Below are 18,718 nucleotides of genomic sequence, written 5' to 3'. Positions count from 1 at the left end.
GTAACCCTAAACACATGGGGCCATTAACTGTTGGACCACACCTGCTGTTCCAGTCAGAATTGGTTCAGAATCAATTTGGAACACAATTCTGACGTTTGCACAAAGCAGTGCACATTGTAAAATCTTGTAAAGCATCACAATCAATGCAGCTGGTTTTCATTCATTCATTCATTCATCTTCTGTACCCACTTATTCCTGTTAAGGGTCGCAGAGGTCTGCTGGAGCCTATCCCAGCTGTCATCGGGCGAGAGGCGGGGGTACACCCTGGACAGGTCGCCAGTCTATCGCAGGGCCAACATGGAGAGACAGACAACCATTCACACTCACACGCACACCTAAGGCCAATTTAGAATCACCAATGAACCTAATGAGCATGTCTTTGGATGGTGGGAGGAAGCTGGAGTGCACGGAGAGAACCCACGCAGACACAGGGAGAACATGCAAACTCCACACAGAAAGGCCCAGTCAGCCCATGGATTCGAACTCGGGACCTTCTCGCTGTGAGGCATCAGTGCTAACCACCTCGCCACTATGGTTTTCATCCAATCATAAAAAATACATATGACATAACGTAACATAAGTCACAAAATGTTGATTATAGTAACTGACATAACCAAGCTGAGTGTGCACATGTGTTGGATCTTAATCTGACACTCTGATGACCCAACATACTGTGCCGTTCGATTTTATGGTACTGGCTACTGACAACAAAATGTTGTTTTATTGCTGTTGGAAGTATATTTGCTTACTCATTATCATAGTTCTGATAAGACACGTGATATGGTTTTATAGTGATTTACACTGGTATAGCTGATCAGAACAAAAAATTCAACAATCCAAGTCATATACATGTCAGGATGTCAGCATTTCATGTGAACCAGATTGTCTTTTTATGGACACAGAAGCAAAACAGTCATGATCAAAATAAAGAAATGTAGAAATAATACAATAAAAAACATTTATATGCCATTAGATATGAATGTAGGCATCCGTAATTCATGTTTCAATTCTCCACTTTCATTATATTGCTTATATAATTGTCCATTTATTTATTTATTTATGATTATGACGGTTTCCGTCCTCCAGAAATATGTTTGTATTGTATGGTACAATATACTGCAGGTAGATACATATATACACAGTCGCTATTATATATATTTTTGCTGCACAGATTAAACTCACAATAAGAGTGTGTAATCTGATGCTTGCAGTGTTTTTACCTGTTTCTGGGTCTGCCAGGTCACCAAAAATATTTGCATTCATCCTCTGACAAAAATGAACATCAGCCACGGATTTCATGGAAATATTTTTTCAGTTATCATCTCAAATTACTCCTCAAATTACTATTACAAGTGTTAATTTCCAGCACAACTCTCCCTGCTTTCAGAATGAATTATATTAACAGCTCTTTATACACAGCCAAAAGTTTTGACATCTCCAATAGGCATCTTGTTATAGACAAAGGGTTTGGACATTTCTATTAACATTACAGTGATTGGGCCCTCCTTCCAGCAGCAGCTTTATCAATGACACACAATGTAGAACTAAAACTGATAGTAAATTAGTTTTCAAAGTAAAAACATTTCACTGGCATTTTTAACTGCTAATAATTGAATTTTTTTTTTTCATGTTCTAAGCTTATTTGTGGAATCAAATCAGTGCTTTCGACTGTTACTGCACTAAGTAATATCTTACTTTGCATTTGCAGTGAGCACCCGTCATTTCCTTCTCTGAACATCCACTTGTAAGTTTAAGTTGGCTTAATGAAGAATTTTCAGTGATATATCAGATAATATGATAAGGATGCAGTAAACATCTCTCTTAGATCTCTCTTAAACACCAGGGCCAGGTCTGCAGGCTATAATGAATTGCATCAAAGGAAACAAAGGCAATGCATCATTAAGTGATACATTTAGCTGAAATGCAGAAGCGAGTGTTCATGCAGGAAGCACCAACTGAGAGACCTCATGGAAACCAGAAAGTCACCTGCATGTCAAAAAGACGTCCCGGTGAAAACTCTTACGAAAACTCTTTTCACTCTGTTTCTGCTTCAGCCAACAGAATGAATCCAATTCTATTCCTGTTTCCACCTCATATGGATAACATCTTACAGTTTAAATCTAAATCTATATCCTATTTTCCATTTCTGTTACTTACTCATTGTTGCAGGGTTTCTCAGATTGTTCATAAGTCCAAACCATCAACCTGTCAGTCAGATCCTCTGCCAACACATCCGGTAAAAAGATGCTTCTCTTCTTTGTCCTCTCTAATAACCAACATTATACATTCCTCCCTGATGTCTGACTATGTGTCTTCAGTGTTCACGGATATCTTCTATGTCTCACTGAAGTCATGTCACGTGCCAGCTTGCTTCAAGGCCTCACCATCATCCCAGTCCCCAAACAGCCAAGGACTACTGGACTCCATGACTACTGCCCTGTTGCCCTGACATCGGTTGTGATAAAGTCTTTTGAGCGCTTCGTGCTTTCACACCTTAAGGATTTAACAGACCCATTCCTGGACCCCCTGCAGTTCGCCTACAGATCAAACAGATCTGTGGATGATGCCGTCAACCTGTCCCTCCACCTCATCCTCCAGCACCTGGACTCCCCTAGATCATATGCCAGGGTCCTGTTTATGGATTTCAGCTCGGCCTTCAACACAGTCGTTCCGTCTCTACTACAGGACAAACTCTCCCAGCTGACCGTGCCTGACTCCATCTGCAGGTGGATCACAGACTTCCTGTCTGACAGGAGGCAGCATGTGAGGCTGGGAAAACACATCTCAGACTCCCGTACCATCAGCACGGGTTCCCCTCAAGGCTGTGTCCTTTCTCCTCTGCTCTTCTCCCTGTACACAAACAGCTGCACCAGTCTGTCAAGCTCCTGAAGTTTGCAGATGACACCACCCTCATCGGGCTCATCTCAGATGGAGATGAGAGCGCCTACAGATTGGAGATTGACCGCTTGGTGACTTGGTGCAGCCGCCACAACCTGGAGCTGAACGCCTCCAAGACAGTGGAGATGATTGTGGACTACAGGAAGAACACAGCCGCACTCCTCCCCATCATCCTGTCTGATTCTACAGTCAACACTGTGGACTCCTTCCGTTTCCTGGGCACCATCATCTCCCAGGACCTCAAATGGGAGCTGAACATCAGCTCCCTAATTAAAAAAGCACAGCAGAGGATGTACTTCCTGCGGCAGCTGAAGAAATTCAACCTGCCAAAGACAATGATGGTTCACTTCTACACTGCCGTCATTGAGTCCATCCTCACCAACTCCATCACCACCTGGTATGCTGCAGCCTCTGCTAAGGACAAGAGCAGACTTGCAAGCAGCGTGTCATTCGCTCTGCAGAGAAGGTGATTGGTTGCAGTCTGAAGTCTCTCGATGAGCTGTACGCTTCCAGGACTCTGAAGCGTGCAGCTAAGATTGTGGCCGATCCCTCTCACCCTGGACACGGACTATTCAACAGACTCCCCTCTGGCAGACGGCTGCGATCCATCGAGTGTAGGACCACTCGCATGGCGAACAATTTTTTCCCATCCGCAGTGCGTCTGCTGAACAATGCCAAGCCCCCCCCATGAACACATCAAACCCACTGTAAATGTTCTGGTGGAATATATATATATATTGTGTATATATTTTTTGTATTTTTTTATTTTTATATATCTGAGAGCAATACCATAGTTTTCTATATTTTATTTAATTTTATTTTATGCATAACAACACCAAAGCAAATTCCTTGTATGTACAAACATGCTTGGCAATAAAGTCTTTTCTGATTCTGATCTCTCAAAACTGCTGCAATTACCCCATACTCAAAAAACCTGGTGTTGACCCCCAATAACCCAAATAACTACCGTCCCATCTCAAACTTGCCATTTCTATCAAAAATACTCAAATAAACAGTAGCAACTCAGATCTTTGACTATTTAAGTACTTCCAATATGATTGAACAATTCCAGTCTGGTTTTCTCCCATCCCACAGCACAGAAACAGATGTCAAATGTCGTATAAAGAACTGCTGTCTAATAAATACAGTGAAATCAGTGTTGTGTCAGTGAACAAAACGGTTGCTCAGAATTCACACGAGCTGATTAAAACTGTTTTTAATTTTCAGTCAGCTGTCACTTTGACTGAAAAGTCAGAATGAATGACCCTAATGATCTTATACAGTCAAAGAAAGATGCACAATGATGCCAGTCAGGAATAAAGTCAACATCAATCTCTCCTCAGTTATTTTTTACTGCTGTTGCTACAGTATCATTGCCCCTGAATGGAGCTCAAATATTCTTATATTTGGTAACACAATGCTGTTTGGTATCGCAATGCTGTTTGCTCTTTGAAATTCACAGTTCACTACAGATCATCATCAGGGCTCTTATATAGCATTCATTTTCTTGTATCAAGATTCTTCTGAAGTTCTGTATGAATCGTGGCATTGTGTCATTTTCCAGTCCAGATGTCTATTAGCCAAGACATCTGCACTGAGTGCCTTTCAGCACAGTAACCCTTTATGGTTAACATAGTTTAAATGTACAGTTTATCCAGAATGTCTCTTCCTTCTCGTCTGCTCTTCACTATGAGCACCGATGGATGTAGTATCCCGTCACGTATCCTATGATGTAAATGGACACTAGTGCAGCTATACTTCCTGCTGTCTTCATTACTGCTCCAGTACTGCCGACACACACTCTGTTATAGATCCTGGGAGCATGGAAGAAAGGAAGACAGGGTCAGATGAAGAATTTTTGAGTCCACAGTCACCCCCACATTATTTTATAACCTGGTTTCAACATATCATAGACAATTTTGTTCTGGTCTTCTAAAGCTTATGAGCACCACATATAGTTGTACCTCGCCCATATCTAGTTCTATGAGTTTGCTTCTCAGTAGCAAAAGAAAATGATCAATATCATAAAAACTGTATGTTTTATCTTCATATTTACATTAAGAATTATTTTATTTCACCTCGTCCCAGTAGACTGTGAAGCCTCTACGTTCATGCTGATGTTGTCTTCGTTCCAACGATCATATTGGACGCTGCCGGCACTGTTGGACTCCATGTTGGAAGTTTTTCCTCTTCTCTGAGATTTATCTTCTGGGATCACTGCTCACTGTTCAGCCTGGACACATAAACTCTGTGCTGGGACACAGTGAGGATGAAGAGTTGTCTGCACGTAGACAACAATAATGATAAGGCATAGTCTCAACAGCCAAAGAAACTCGCTGCTGTTTAAAGAGTGTCACTTATCTTCATGCACTACATTATGAGGCACTTAAACTGACTGAAATGTGTTTTATATCATTTAGAAAGTATATATTTTTATCATCCTTGTTAATTAATAAGCCCAGAAACTAAATCAGACCCAGTGAGCCAGAAAGTAGTGACTAATGATTAATGACTTAGTTTATTCAAATAAAAGTTGCACTCACCTATACGAGTCTGAAACAAGCTGCTTAGAAGCTCTGCTCTCCAACACATTCAAATCTCAGACTGACACAGACAACCATGCTTCCTGCTCTGTATAAATCCTTGACCATAGTTCATGTGTTCACGGAGGTCAGCCTGCCATAAATCCACTGGCTGTAATCCAGTTGATGTCTTTCACCTCATTATACGACTCTTTCTCAGTGATAAAGGCCTCTTTAAGTACCATGTGGTCTGGTAGTCTCCGGTTTCATCACATCCTGGGCGATAGTGGAATGCAAAGTAAAGTAATTATGAAGCTGATGTTGTTCACGACACTCCCTTCTGTGCATAGAAGTTTGATTTTGATGAATACAAAATCACTTTTGTTGTTTTGTTGTTTTGACCCCAGTGCAGAGGATAAACATGCATCCCAAGTGGGGCTTAAATAACAGCGCCCCCTTGTGTTTGTGGATGTTCAAAATTGTACATTAGAAACAAAGACTTCAATTTGGTTACATACTGTTTTTATTTCGTTGGAAAGCTCAACAGAAAATAATTTTGCTGTCAAAATATCACAATTGCTAATATTACTTTTTTTATTTTACTAATGTGGTGGATATTATATTATATTATATTATATTATATTATATTATATTATATTATATTATATTATATTATGTTATGTTATGTTATGTTACGTTATAGGAAGTAATTGTTTCACACCGGAAGTGCAACAGACGTTCGAGAGACGTATTCGGACTTCCGGTGTGCAATAATACCGCTGCTCGTGTTTCAGGTTTGTTTAACCGTTACAGCTGCTCGGCCAATAATATCATTATCTATTGTATTTAGGCATTTAATTTGAGCTACGGTCACCGATATACATTCCACAGTTTACAAGTGTAATTGATATATAAGTTTTTTCTTTCAGCATGATGTAGTTAGCTACAGAAGTTGTTTAGCAACAGTCGCCCATGCTACTTTTCGCTAGCTAACGTTTGCTAGCTGACATATTAGCACCTTCCGTTGCATTCTCAACACACCGGAGGTTTAGACGTACAATTTATTTTTTGACCATTTTGCTACGCGTGTTGCCTTATGCGGTTGGTGCTTTCACGATCTATACAGTTTAACGGGGCAGCCGCTGTTTTCCCAGGCTCACATAGCTTAGCTACATTAGCTACTGTTCAGCTGTCATGCGTCTTAATAAAAACAAGCTCCGTTTAACATGGTAGAAATTGATTCCAAATCTAATAAGTGCAATTGCGCTGCTGCATTGGTAAATATGAAAGTTGATTGACGCCTACTTTGTGGTAGATATTAAATCACTAGTGATTTAGAAGGCCTCACAGTTTCAGCAAATATCGCCAGATATTCTTTATTGATGAGCTCATTTTGACATCTTACATGAAAGTTAAATGAATGATAAATTGTTGAAATCGGGACCTACCAGTGCAAAGTTCTTCTGTCATAGATCTGTTTCAGCTTTTAACTATTAGTTGTTTTTGTTTTACAAAAGACCACGATTGAAATGAATTAACCTTCTGTGTTGCTTGTGTCTTTTTGATGTGAAGCAGGCGGTGGAGAGTGGACGCTGATGGGGGACGAAAAGGAGACCTGGAAAGTTAAAACTCTTGACGAAATCCTACTTGAGAAAAAACGCAGAAGAGAATTAGAGGAGAAAACCGATCAGAAGCATCAGAAAAATGTAAAGTATCTAAAGTCATAACAATATTACACATGCGTAATGATGGTATTAAAACATTTCTTAGCTTTCCATTATATTTGCTGTGCTTAGTAATGTTATAGTTGCATTTCATTTGTTGTTCTAATCATACATTTATGTTTGATAAAGGGGTGGAATGTTTCATTTTCTCCTGTGAAGCAAAGTTTTAACCCTAAGACTAAGCTTATGCATTTATTTGTATTGTTAATGATTTCTCTCCAGCTTAAACTGCAAATTTTGCCCTTCTCTCCTTGCACAGTTCACACAGGGACTTGTTCCACAGGCGGATGATCGGGAAGCCAAACGAGATACTCCGGAGGAAGGAGAACTACAGGATCAAAGAATGGAAATAACAATTCGTAATTCCCCGTACACACGGGAAGACTCAACAGAAGACCGGTATGTACAACTGTAGGAAACAAATGTGAGGAAATTAGTTCACATGTAATTCAAGAAAGTGTTTTTTCATCTATAATTGTGTTGTGTTTTTAAAGTCTTATGTTGTTTTCTTTTTGCCTTTACCAGAGGAGAAGAAGATGACTCATTAGCAATCAAGCCTCCACAGCAGATAGCGAGGAAGGATAAATCTCACCACAGAAAGGAGGAGAAGAGAAAAGATAAAAGACGTCATCGCAGTCACTCTGCTGAAGGAGGTGTGGAAGTGATACTTAATTGAATTATCATGGCTCACAGTTGACTACATCATGTTTGGTACTATTTTTTTTTCTTATCTGCTTCTTCCACTCACGTATACAGCAGGGAAACATGCACGGCCCAGAAATAAAGAAGAAGAGAGAGAGAGTGATCGCAGGAAGCGTCAGTGGGAAGTAGAAAAAGCCAAGCGAGACTGGGAAAGGCAGAAACGAAGGGAAGAGGCCAGAGCTCATTCACGCAGAGAAAGGTGAGCGCCAACCCTAGAAATTATAAATATTAAATAATGTCAAGTTAGCTGAATACAGATAAATATATTAATTTGAATTTGGCCAGTGTATGTTTCCAAAAATTAATACCTGCTTTTTTGGATTGGAACTTATATTCAGTGTTTTTTTTTCTGCCAGTATGTTACTGTAAGTGTACATGTCGTGAACTGTTCAAACTCTCTGAATCTACACACAACATTGTTATTTCTTTCCTCACTGAAGTATTAAAGGCCACATAAATAATGCAAACTGAAGGTGAAACTGAACTGAATTCATTGTAAACCTCCAGTGTGTAGGATTTAGGCGGCTCTATTTACAGAAATTAAATATATTTTTCCTCATCATGTTTTTCCATTAATATATTGTCAAATAAGTTTGTGTTTTTTGTTAGCAGAATTAGTAAAATTAATACTAAAGGAGTGGGAGCTCTTCCACAGAGTCCACCATGTTGGGCTGCCATGTGTCTTCAGTAGCCCAGAAAGGACAGAACACTGGCTCTAGAGAGTGCGACGTGTGTTTTTGCCAGGATTGTCAGGCGAGGGGTTTTGTGGTGGATGTGGTCAGCAACCTTACCACCAGATGCCACTTAATCCTACACAGTGGTCCTTCAACTAACTAACTAACTAAATAAAACAGTGACAAGGTTGAACTTTTGATTATCTAAACAGACCTCAAGTGGACTCTACTGGGGTTTTTTTGGACCACAGGGACCGGCTGGAGCAGCTGCAGCGCGGACGTGACAGAAAGCTGCGTGAGCAACGAGAGCTTAAGGACCGAGAGAGGAGGGAGGAAGAGCGGCGCATAGAAAGAGGGTCCAGACGGGGAGGTCAGTATATGTTATACTCACTGGGAAAAAAGCACAGAGCTGTATAAAGATGCTTCCCCCTGGAAAGAGTAAACACACTTTTCCTCCAGTTCTGTAAATAAACCACAAACACAAGAACACATGTAACTTTGGTAAAGAGAGTAAATAGGATTTATTTGTTAATTTATTTGAACCACTAACTTAAAAGCATTGAGCATTGTTCTACTACCATTCGTACAGCTTCTGATTGTGAAACAATGGAACTATTTAGTAAAATCTGCAGTAATTAATAAGAAACTTTCATTTCCAAAGTGCCATCTCACCATCGGATGCTGCCTGAAGAGTATGATGACAAACCAAAACAAAGTCACCGTAGCCGTAGTCCCACTCGCGCCCCACGGGACAGGTCTGAGCACAGCGAACCACGGAAAAGTGCAGGTGAGTTTACCATCATATCATTTCCAAAAATCTGTTTTTTTTATATACAGTACATATATATATATATATATATATATATATTTTCTGTTTAACTCTCACTTTAGTTCACACTATGTGTTCTACTTCAGCATCAAAGGAGGAGAAGCCAGATATCAAAGACCTGCTTGCCGACCTCCAGGACATCAGTGACAGTGAAAGGAAGACAAGCACTGCAGAATCCTCCAGAGGTAATGGATGATATCACCTAACTTTTAGCAGACGGTGGAAATAAATAGCACTCTACAGCAACTGTACAATATCAGTATTACATGGCTAATAGTCCTTGGGAATCTTAATATTTTTCGACTTCTATGGGTTTTAGATGATAATGAGTAGAACAAGATGAGAATAATTTGTTAAAATCTAGTTATGTTGGTCATTAGTAGTTCTAAATAGGTAGTTCTATTCAGTAGTGTAGAAATATACTGGTGTTAACACATTGACTGTAGGACAACTTATCGGTTTAGTATTGCAGATGTTCTAGATTGTATTTAAAAACTGCTCTTTTATCTTTTCCATCTCATTTAGCATCGGGGTCAGGTTCTGAAGAAGAGGAGGAAGAGGAGGAGGATGAAGAGGAGTCCAGCAGCCAGAGTGAGGGAGAGGAAGGAGAAGAAGAGGAGGAGTCTGTTTCAGGCTCAGGAAGGTCGGAGCAGAGCGCAGGTAAAAGTTTTATCTGCTCTCCTGCTGTGACTCAGTCAAGACCAGTGATGCACCATGACAAGCTAAACACTGAGGCTTTCTCTCTTTCAGAGGACGTGAGTGAAGACGAGCAGTCAGATGAAGAGTTTGAAGAGGAGAGGGAAAATGGAAATCACATACCTGCAGGTGAAGAAAACTTTGATGTCACCAGGGATGGTTGTGTGTGTGTGAGATATATTACCATCATTTGAAAGTTTAGATTGGTCTTATTATTATACAAATATTCTTTGCCAGGACTCTTCACTGTAAGAAACAGTCTAGTTTAAGCAAGGTAGTGAAACCACGAAAAGTTCAAAACACATAAGAACCAAGATGGCTGCTTGCAGTACATCAAGTAAAACCTGAACATGAAATTTCAATGTTGATCTTGGAAATATTAGCTGAGTTAAAAAAACAACAAAAACTCTTCGATCTTTCAACAGCATCTTATCTTCATCAGCAGTGTCATCCATAAAATACTTTGAAGTTGTAAAGGATGTTCCAGACTTAGATTACATGATGCCAACTCAACCATCCTTGTCATCATAATGTTAATACATTTTTATTTGAACCAGACCGTCAATAATTGATTAGATAGTCAAATATTTGAAGCAAAAATTTTAAAGAGCACACACTTCCCATTGCAAAAACTGACCCTACCTTTCAACTCACAGTGCCAGAGTCCCGTTTCGACCACGACTCAGAGGAGAGTGGTGAGGACATGGAAGAGGAAGAAGAAGAGGATGATGATGAAGCAGGAGACGGTGACCCCACCCCTCAGTCTCAAACTCATTCTCGCTCCCCCACTCCTGAGGAGAACTACATCCCCGACTCTCCCCCGATTTCACCCGTGGAGCTGAAGAAGGAGCTACCCAAGTATCTCCCAGCTTTACAGGTCAGTGCCAACAGGACTCAAATACTCTGCATAGAAGTTACAAATGATGCCTTGGCAAATGCGTAATCTGGTGTTGGATTCCATTTTGTGTTCAGGGTTGCCGCAGTGTCGAGGAATTTCAGTGTCTCAACCGAATAGAGGAGGGAACCTATGGGGTTGTGTACAGGGCCAAGGACAAAAAAACTGGTATGGAAATAAACACATAAATCAGTTTGCTTTTAGAGTAGATGTGTGTATTGATGAAATGATTTATACAATGTTATATTTGCAGATGAGATTGTCGCCCTGAAAAGGCTGAAGATGGAGAAGGAGAAGGAGGGCTTTCCCATCACATCCTTAAGAGAAATCAATACAATCCTGAAAGCTCAACATCCAAACATCGTCACAGTGAGGGTGAGACAACTCATTTTAAAATATTTGTTTAGGAATTAATATTATAATAGAAAAGGGTTCAATCTAATTTTCCCTTTCCTCCTCTATCTTAGGAGATTGTTGTTGGGAGCAACATGGACAAGATCTACATCGTGATGAACTATGTAGAACATGACCTGAAGAGTCTAATGGAAACCATGAAGCAGCCATTCCTGCCAGGTAAAGAGAGGCACTGTTTCTCTCACTTTCTAACATTAAAATATGAGCTCATCAAAGCTCTTGTAAACTGTGATACGTTTCTTTCAGGAGAAGTAAAGACTTTGATGATTCAGCTCCTCAGAGGAGTCCGACATCTCCACGATAACTGGATCCTTCACCGTGATCTGAAGACCTCCAATCTGCTGCTTAGCCACAAGGGTATCCTTAAGGTACACTATTGACTTTTTGACACTGGAGATTAAGAATATATAGTTTTGAGTTGTCTTCTGAAAAATGCTGTAAGCATTTAGTTGGAGGGATATTGTTGGTTCACTGTCAACTACGAACGTGGGGTGATAAGTATGTTTGTTGAGCCACAGTGGTTAAGCAAGAAGACTCTTTGACACTGAAGGCAAACACAGGCTTTAGAATTTGTATAAAAGGGGCATGACTATCTTAAAGTAAGTCATGTGCAAATGTGCGAAACCTGTAGCTGGCCCCATTCAGACTATGCATTAAGATTCGTCCTGGGGAATCGGATCACAATGACCAGCTTAAAAATACAGGTGTGAACACACCCAGGACCCATTGAGATTGCATTTGAGAGATTTAATCTTTGACCACATTTGGAGGTGGTCTGGGTCGCATTTGTTCCCATTTCTTTGGTAGTGTGAACACCATGTATCTTGAGTCACATTAAAGACCTCCTACTCAACCGGGGTGCTCCTGCATAAGCAGAGTTTTGCCTCAGTCACAGACAAAAAACAAAAAACACACTGCTATTATAAATGACCAAAGGGAAAAACACCATACGTGATGTTTGTTGATTAGTAATGAGAGTTTTTTTTTTAAATATTTTGTCCTTGTAGCTGTTAACTAACTAAAAAATAAATAAATCTTAGGAAGTATTAATAAAGTATCAGCATGTGGTTAATTATTGATGCGGTCATGTTGACGTTTAAAGAGCCGTGTGTTGTTACGTATTTCCTTATTTAGCGGTGTCTTTATTTACCTTTATTCCTGGAGATTACAGTACATATGGAAACTTCCAGGGTTGGAGTTATAATCTGAGTTTTTCTCTGTTCTTAAACAGTAGTAGAGATCCAACAGAGGCGGCTGCTGTTAAAATTACAATTATACTGCGCTTCAAGTGATATTCCCATTTATTTTATACAGAGCGGTCACTTGCGTTAGGATTGCTCTGATCGGATCTTAATGTGAGGTCTGAACAGGCCCAAAGAGACACTCTGATACTCAAATTTTATTTAAAGAAAAAATTTCTTGAGCTCATTGTAGATCAACTCTAAAAAGTGACTCCCTTTAAATCCAACTAATCTTTATTTCCCTGACCTAGTATCATAAGCAACACAGTTGCTCAAACGAGACATGATAATCAGAAATCTATTCAATCTCTAACTTGTATGCAAGACCTGCTTCAGATTTGAACACATTTGATTATTATTTATTTATTTCATTATTATTTTTAGTGGTCCTTCAAGGGGAAATTCTTCCCCTGTGTCTTACTCATCCATTCATTAAACACAACAGTCCAAAGAGCAGTTTTGAGTGTTTGCTCAAAGCACTTCTGACATAGGCAGTGAGAATGGAAAATATGAATTGCACTCCCCTCTATTTTTGAGATAATGTATAACTGACCTGTACCCTTCTGATCATTTGATCACCTATGGAATGCATGATATAAACACCTTCAGAAATAATATTAATGAAGATGTCCCATTAGTAAAACTGTCTTAAAGACTGCCTAAATAAAAGGTCTGTTTTCCATCTGTCTTGAATTGTAGATTGGTGACTTTGGATTGGCCCGTGAGTATGGTTCTCCCCTGAAGCCCTACACTCCTGTAGTGGTGACCCTGTGGTACCGATCGCCAGAGCTGCTGCTTGGAGCCAAGGTGAGAATTCAGGCTCACACTCCCTCTCTACACCACAGGAGCCAGATAATATACCTGTGCAGTAGCTGAAACTGCGAACATTAATCTGATGTACTTTCCTAGAGATAGTTACATCATCCTGATTGATTGTTTTACCCAGAGATCTATTTCCAAGAGAATACAACAGCTGTGAAACATTTGGCTTGTAAGATACCAAATACCACAAAAAGCTATTTGAGTTTTTGGAGAGTATGATTTATACAGCCAGGCGGCAGAGGCCCAGCGACTCGTCAGAGCACATCCACTTTCGCACATGACAAACTCAAACAGCTCCATGCCAGGCAGACTGTCTACTTTATGTTTCTGCGGACTGCCACTGTGTTTGTTCTTCTCTCCGCAGGAGTACTCCACAGCTGTGGACATGTGGTCAGTGGGCTGCATATTTGGCGAGCTCCTCACCCAGAAACCTCTTTTCCCTGGAAAATCTGAAATTGACCAAATTAACAAGATTTTCAAGGTAAACGTCCTCATTTGCTCTTAAAAATAAATTGTGACCATAATGGGAGAAGCTCTCGTGTTTACTGCCTGTAAATCTACAGTAAAGCGTCTGGTCTGTTATATCATGTCAGCACGCTGTTCTGCTGTGCACCACAGGATGGAGCCGTTGGTAGCCATCAATCCAAAGTTATTATGAAACCAAGAAGCTCACCACAGTTGGCTGAATAAATTTCAGTAGATGATCTACATAAAGAATAACAGCTGTGTGGACTGATGTCATCCAGGCCTCCTGTGTTATATTCTTTGCCAGTGAGCAGTTAAAGTACTAAAATGTACCTAGGACTAATGCCACATGTCTGCGGTTGATGTATACATCAGCCAAAGTGAGGATATCTCATATCCATCTCTCCCTGCACTGACAGTATGTCTGCTCACTGGTGTGTGTTGACTGCAGGACCTGGGGTCACCCAGTGAGAAGATCTGGCCCGGCTACAACGAGCTACCCGCCGTGAAGAAGATGACTTTCACAGAGTATCCCTACAACAACCTGCGAAAGCGCTTTGGAGCGCTCCTGTCCGACCAAGGCTTTGACCTCATGAACAAGTAGGTTTCTTGAAGACTGTCACATTTAACACATTACACTTGACACGCTGCACTAAATCTTCGCTGCAGCACAGTCTGTCTAGTTGCTTGTGACTGAATGTGTTTTCAAAAGCCCCTCGGTGGATTAAAATTTAATTAGTTACACCAACCAGAATTTAGACTAATATTAAAGCATTAAAGTGTATTTCTTGATGAACCTGCCAGATCATTAGGTACACTAGTGAAAGCGAATGCATTCTAATATAACAACCTGAACTGAATCTTATGCTGGTATTCAGCATTCAGAGAACTGTGGTTTCATTATGGAGGCTGACATTTGTAGTACATGTCTCTGTTATTTTGACTATTGTTATTTGATTGTACTCAGTGGGCGAGGCTAAATAACAGGAGCACTTTAGTGTTTAATTCAATCCAGTTTAACAGCACCACAAACTACATCCACCAAAATGATCATACAGTTGAATTACTACCTTTCTGACGCTGTTTCAACATAAACTCAACCGTATAACTGTCATGAAAGGGAATTTACTGCAGGTTTGATTTGAAAATTTTGACATGTGATTAAATATCAATACCCAACACCAACTTAAAATAAGCATGGCTCTTACAGTGGAAATTGTCTTGCTGTACAAGGATAAACATTAAACATTTCATCCCTGTCAGATTCTGAGGCTTCCAGAGCTTGTAATTCAGTTTGTGTATTTCTGGCAAGCTGACATGAAACATGACAGCACTAGTGGATTAGTGAGTCATCAGCGTGCCCCAGCAGGAGTCCCTTTCCATTCCCAGGTTCCATCTCACTACACACACTCACCATGGTGATGCTCCACATTAAGGGAAAAGCTTTTTGAAAATACACTGTTAATACGGAAAATCATTTTCACGCACGGAGTAATTGGATCATAATTCTTTCTCGTACATTCCCAAGATCAGCATTGTTTAGCAGCTGCAGAGAGCAGAGTCTCTTCACCCTCAGATCTTTACCCACCCACGGAGCTTTTTTGTCTACACCTGTAAATGACAAAACCATACTGATCGGTCAGCTCACAACTGCCGAGGATGGCAACAACATGTCCACTGTGCAGCCACAGGGATCATGGTTCAGTGGAAGCTTGGCGCCTGTCCAACGCTGCTGAAACCTTCCAGCTGTCAGAAGACTCTCATGGCATTTACCCAGGGACCACAGCAGAGAAGTGTTGTTTGAAAAGCTTCAGAACAGATGAGTGGGGTTTGGAGGTGTAGCTTGGCAGGTAGATATCACAGAGCTGTTTGGAATATCACACCCCCATGTGTAGGAAAGAGTTTGCAGATCGAGGCAGTTCCTGTCAAACTCCAGCAGCTGCTTCAAAACACACTTGATTTTTTTTAACCTGCTACTTAAAAATGTTGGAGTTAAGAAAGTTTGATTTTCAGTTCTTATTTTAAAGATCTACAATACTTTGTTTTTCCTATCAAATAATAAATTTCCATCATCTGTCTCAGGTATGAAAAGGACTAACCCGAAGTTGAAGGGCTGTCCCTTTCTCTGTCAGTATAAGGCCTTGATTGTTTTACAGAGCTGGTGTCTGTCTAACCCCTATCAGGAGTCCTTTATTATAAAAACAGCTCTTTTAATTTGAAGTGAATGTAGCATTTGAAGCACGCCCTCATGGCAACGACAAGGTGATCCTTGAATCTTATGTTGCCCAGAAACCGTGTCATGTACGGATGTCTCAATCAAGTTTTTTTTTTTTTTTTTTTTTTTTTTTTTTTTTAACCCCGATCTTATCTTTCTTCTTATCTTACTTCTCCTAGATCATGTATGCATCATGCCACCCTAAGTAGAATAGGGTTGTCAAAGTTAATTTAGTTAATTTAACAAAGCGCTACAAAAGATTATGCTTGGACAAAGCGCGCTCACGATCCAATCATTTTAAAAATGCCTGCATTGGCTCGATACCAATCTCCCAATACCAGTTGGGCCGTCTGTAGTGTGATGTAAAAGAAAACATGATCATCAGACCAGGTCACCTGCATCCATTGCTCAATGGTCCAGTTCAGGGTCCCCGACAGCTACGCAGCCTCATACAAAATGCAATGTGTGTTCTGACGCCTTCTTATCAGGACCAGCACTACCTGTTGTGCAGTTTGAGCTGGTCTGTTGGATCAGACCAAATGGACCAGTCGTCACACCACACATTTAAACATGACCCTGTTGCTCGTTCACAGCTTTTCCTTCCGTGGTCCAGCTTTTGAGAAAATACTTGTCCTTGTCCTTGCCCAGTCGTCTAGCCATCACAGTTTAGCCCTTGTCTAAATTCTCTTCACTGGGCATAATGTTGTGGCTGATCAGTTTATCCAGTCAGTGTTTTATTTTTTTCACCTTAAGGGGGATTTCTACTCATGTCACATCATCAACTAAAGTGAAATTCCAATCAAAAACCATTTGACTGAACAGGATGTCGGTCTCAGTGATATCATTTTCCGTCTACCCAAAGCAGTTAGCCTCATTAAAACTACCTGTATAGATGTATCAGTCTCCGCTCTGCTTGCGTCATTTGTTGGCCCTTTCTTGTCACTTTTTTTCTGGCTTTGGCACAGAAAGATGACTCCTCCACGGCTAATCCTGTCTACAAAGGCATGATTGTTTTTCCAAACGGCCTTCAATAAGCTAAACGCCAGAACTATTTGAATTACAGAATCAAATCTGAGGTGAGAGCAGCCACTCAGGGTCCTGGCTCCAGGTTTCCTCTTTACCAAAATAAAGTGAAGTTTCACCGTGTTTAATCATTACTCTCATCCACACAGCAATCTGAGCTAGCTCCTGTATTGAAATATCCCTGAAATGCATCCGCTTGAACTCGATTTTTGATTGTTTTCCAGATTCCTCACCTACTGCCCCAGTAAGAGGATCCTATCAGACGAGGGTCTCAAGCACGAGTACTTCAGAGAGACTCCGCTCCCCATTGACCCCTCAATGTTTCCCACCTGGCCGGCCAAGAGCGAGCAGCAGAGGGTGAAGAGAGGCACCAGTCCTCGCCCACCCGAAGGAGGTCTAGGCTACAGTCAACTGGTTAGTACATTTGGCTCCACTTTCTCCATTACATACAGCTACCAAGCTCTCTGGACGCTGTCTGTGTTAAATAGATTACAGACCTACAGGCTTCTGCTTTGTGTATTTCCTCCTTGTGTTTTCCATGATGAGCAGCCGTTAGGACGTAATGTTTTCAGCAGTGGTCCCTCCCACCCAGAAGCCTTAGGCTAATATTTTTTTAGTGTTAATATTTGCCACCTCAAGCACAAATTAGACCACAACAAAGGTAGTAGTTATTTATCTCAGTTTTATTCTTGGCATCTTGGAAAAGCTTGTGAGACAGATCATGAGATATCCCAAGAATAATAACAACAATAATCATTTTAATAATTAAAATTTTCATGCATATTTTTATGGACTCACAATCTCATTTTATTAAGTAAATTCAGATTACTTGTTTACCAAAGGTAACCAGTGTAATATTGATCATTTCTGTAATAAATATATAACAAAATGCACGTTATCAGAGGTGTGATGGGCTGTGGTTTTTATTTCTGTCACTTAAGTCTGTTTCCATTGTGTCTGCAGGGTGATGACGACCTTAAAGACACCGGCTTCCACTTGACGACCAGCAACCAGGGAGCGTCAGCGGTCGGCCCAGGATTCAGTCTCAAGTTCTGAGCCTCAATCTGCAGGACACCTGGCTGTCTAAGAGATTACGACGGAACAAAGAGTTCTGGGACTTGTCTGTCTGTTTGTTTGGGACTGGACAGCATCGCCGGTTTACAACTACAGGCCAGATCAGCATCTGATCAGTTACAGCTGTTACCATGTAGTCAGGACTGTTCAACAGCAAGACCGATGACCCAAACATGTTGGATTCAGCTTTTTCTCTGTACTGCTTAGCTATTTCAGCACTTCAGATGTGACCATTTTAGTTCTGCGGGAGGAGACGCAACCATAAATCTATTAGAGGTTTAGTTCCCCTGTTTGACTTTTGTTTTATTTTTCCTTTTATACTTCATGAGAGAGGAGCAGATTTTATAAATGGTTGGTATTTCCTGGCTGCCTGAGCTACTGTGTAATGATGCAGCGTTGGCTGTGTGTTCCATCCATCATAATGTCCGAAAAATCTACACGGGAACGTGAGCTCACGCGATGACAGGGAGACGATGTTTTTGCTAGAAATAAAGTTTGAATCTTTGTTTTGTCTGCTGTTTTCC

The 18,718-nt window shown here is 40.6% G+C and overlaps 1 protein-coding gene across 7 annotated transcripts; it reads left to right on the top strand.

The window, feature by feature from the left end:
- Positions 1–6,166: 6,166 nt before the first annotated feature.
- cdk11b (cyclin dependent kinase 11B) lies at positions 6,167–18,699 on the top strand. Of its 7 annotated transcripts, none has more exons than XM_084552979.1 (20): positions 6,167–6,214; positions 6,996–7,126; positions 7,404–7,543; positions 7,670–7,797; positions 7,901–8,045; positions 8,772–8,890; positions 9,182–9,307; positions 9,436–9,534; positions 9,875–10,009; positions 10,100–10,174; positions 10,702–10,922; positions 11,018–11,108; positions 11,194–11,315; positions 11,408–11,513; positions 11,601–11,722; positions 13,295–13,402; positions 13,782–13,898; positions 14,334–14,482; positions 17,345–17,534; positions 18,084–18,699. In XM_084552979.1, exons 2-20 carry the CDS (start codon positions 7,016–7,018, stop codon positions 18,174–18,176), a joined length of 2,397 nt encoding a protein of 798 aa, XP_084409105.1. In that variant the 5' UTR covers positions 6,167–6,214; positions 6,996–7,015; the 3' UTR covers positions 18,177–18,699. The 7 variants fall into 7 exon arrangements, with proteins under 7 accessions (XP_084409105.1, XP_084409104.1, XP_084409103.1 ...); XM_084552978.1 differs by having other exon boundaries at positions 8,733–8,890; XM_084552977.1 differs by having other exon boundaries at positions 8,733–8,890; positions 9,412–9,534.
- Positions 18,700–18,718: the final 19 nt, after the last annotated feature.

Source organism: Chelon labrosus (assembly GCF_963514085.1).
Source record: "Chelon labrosus genome assembly, chromosome: 10".
Taxonomy (NCBI): domain Eukaryota; kingdom Metazoa; phylum Chordata; class Actinopteri; order Mugiliformes; family Mugilidae; genus Chelon; species Chelon labrosus.
This window is presented reverse-complemented; position numbering and strand designations above follow the sequence as displayed.

What these genes read in the sequence shown, in the direction of transcription:
- cdk11b (XM_084552973.1), top strand. Translation starts at nt 7,016, where the DNA reads ATGGGGGACGAAAAGGAGACCTGGAAAGTTAAAACTCTTGACGAAATC. An exon ending in GAAGCAGCCATTCCTGCCAG is followed by an intron (nt 11,514 to 11,600) that starts GTAAAGAGAGGC and finishes CGTTTCTTTCAG; the next exon opens with GAGAAGTAAAGACTTTGATG. An exon ending in GGCTTTGACCTCATGAACAA is followed by an intron (nt 14,483 to 17,344) that starts GTAGGTTTCTTG and finishes ATTGTTTTCCAG; the next exon opens with ATTCCTCACCTACTGCCCCA.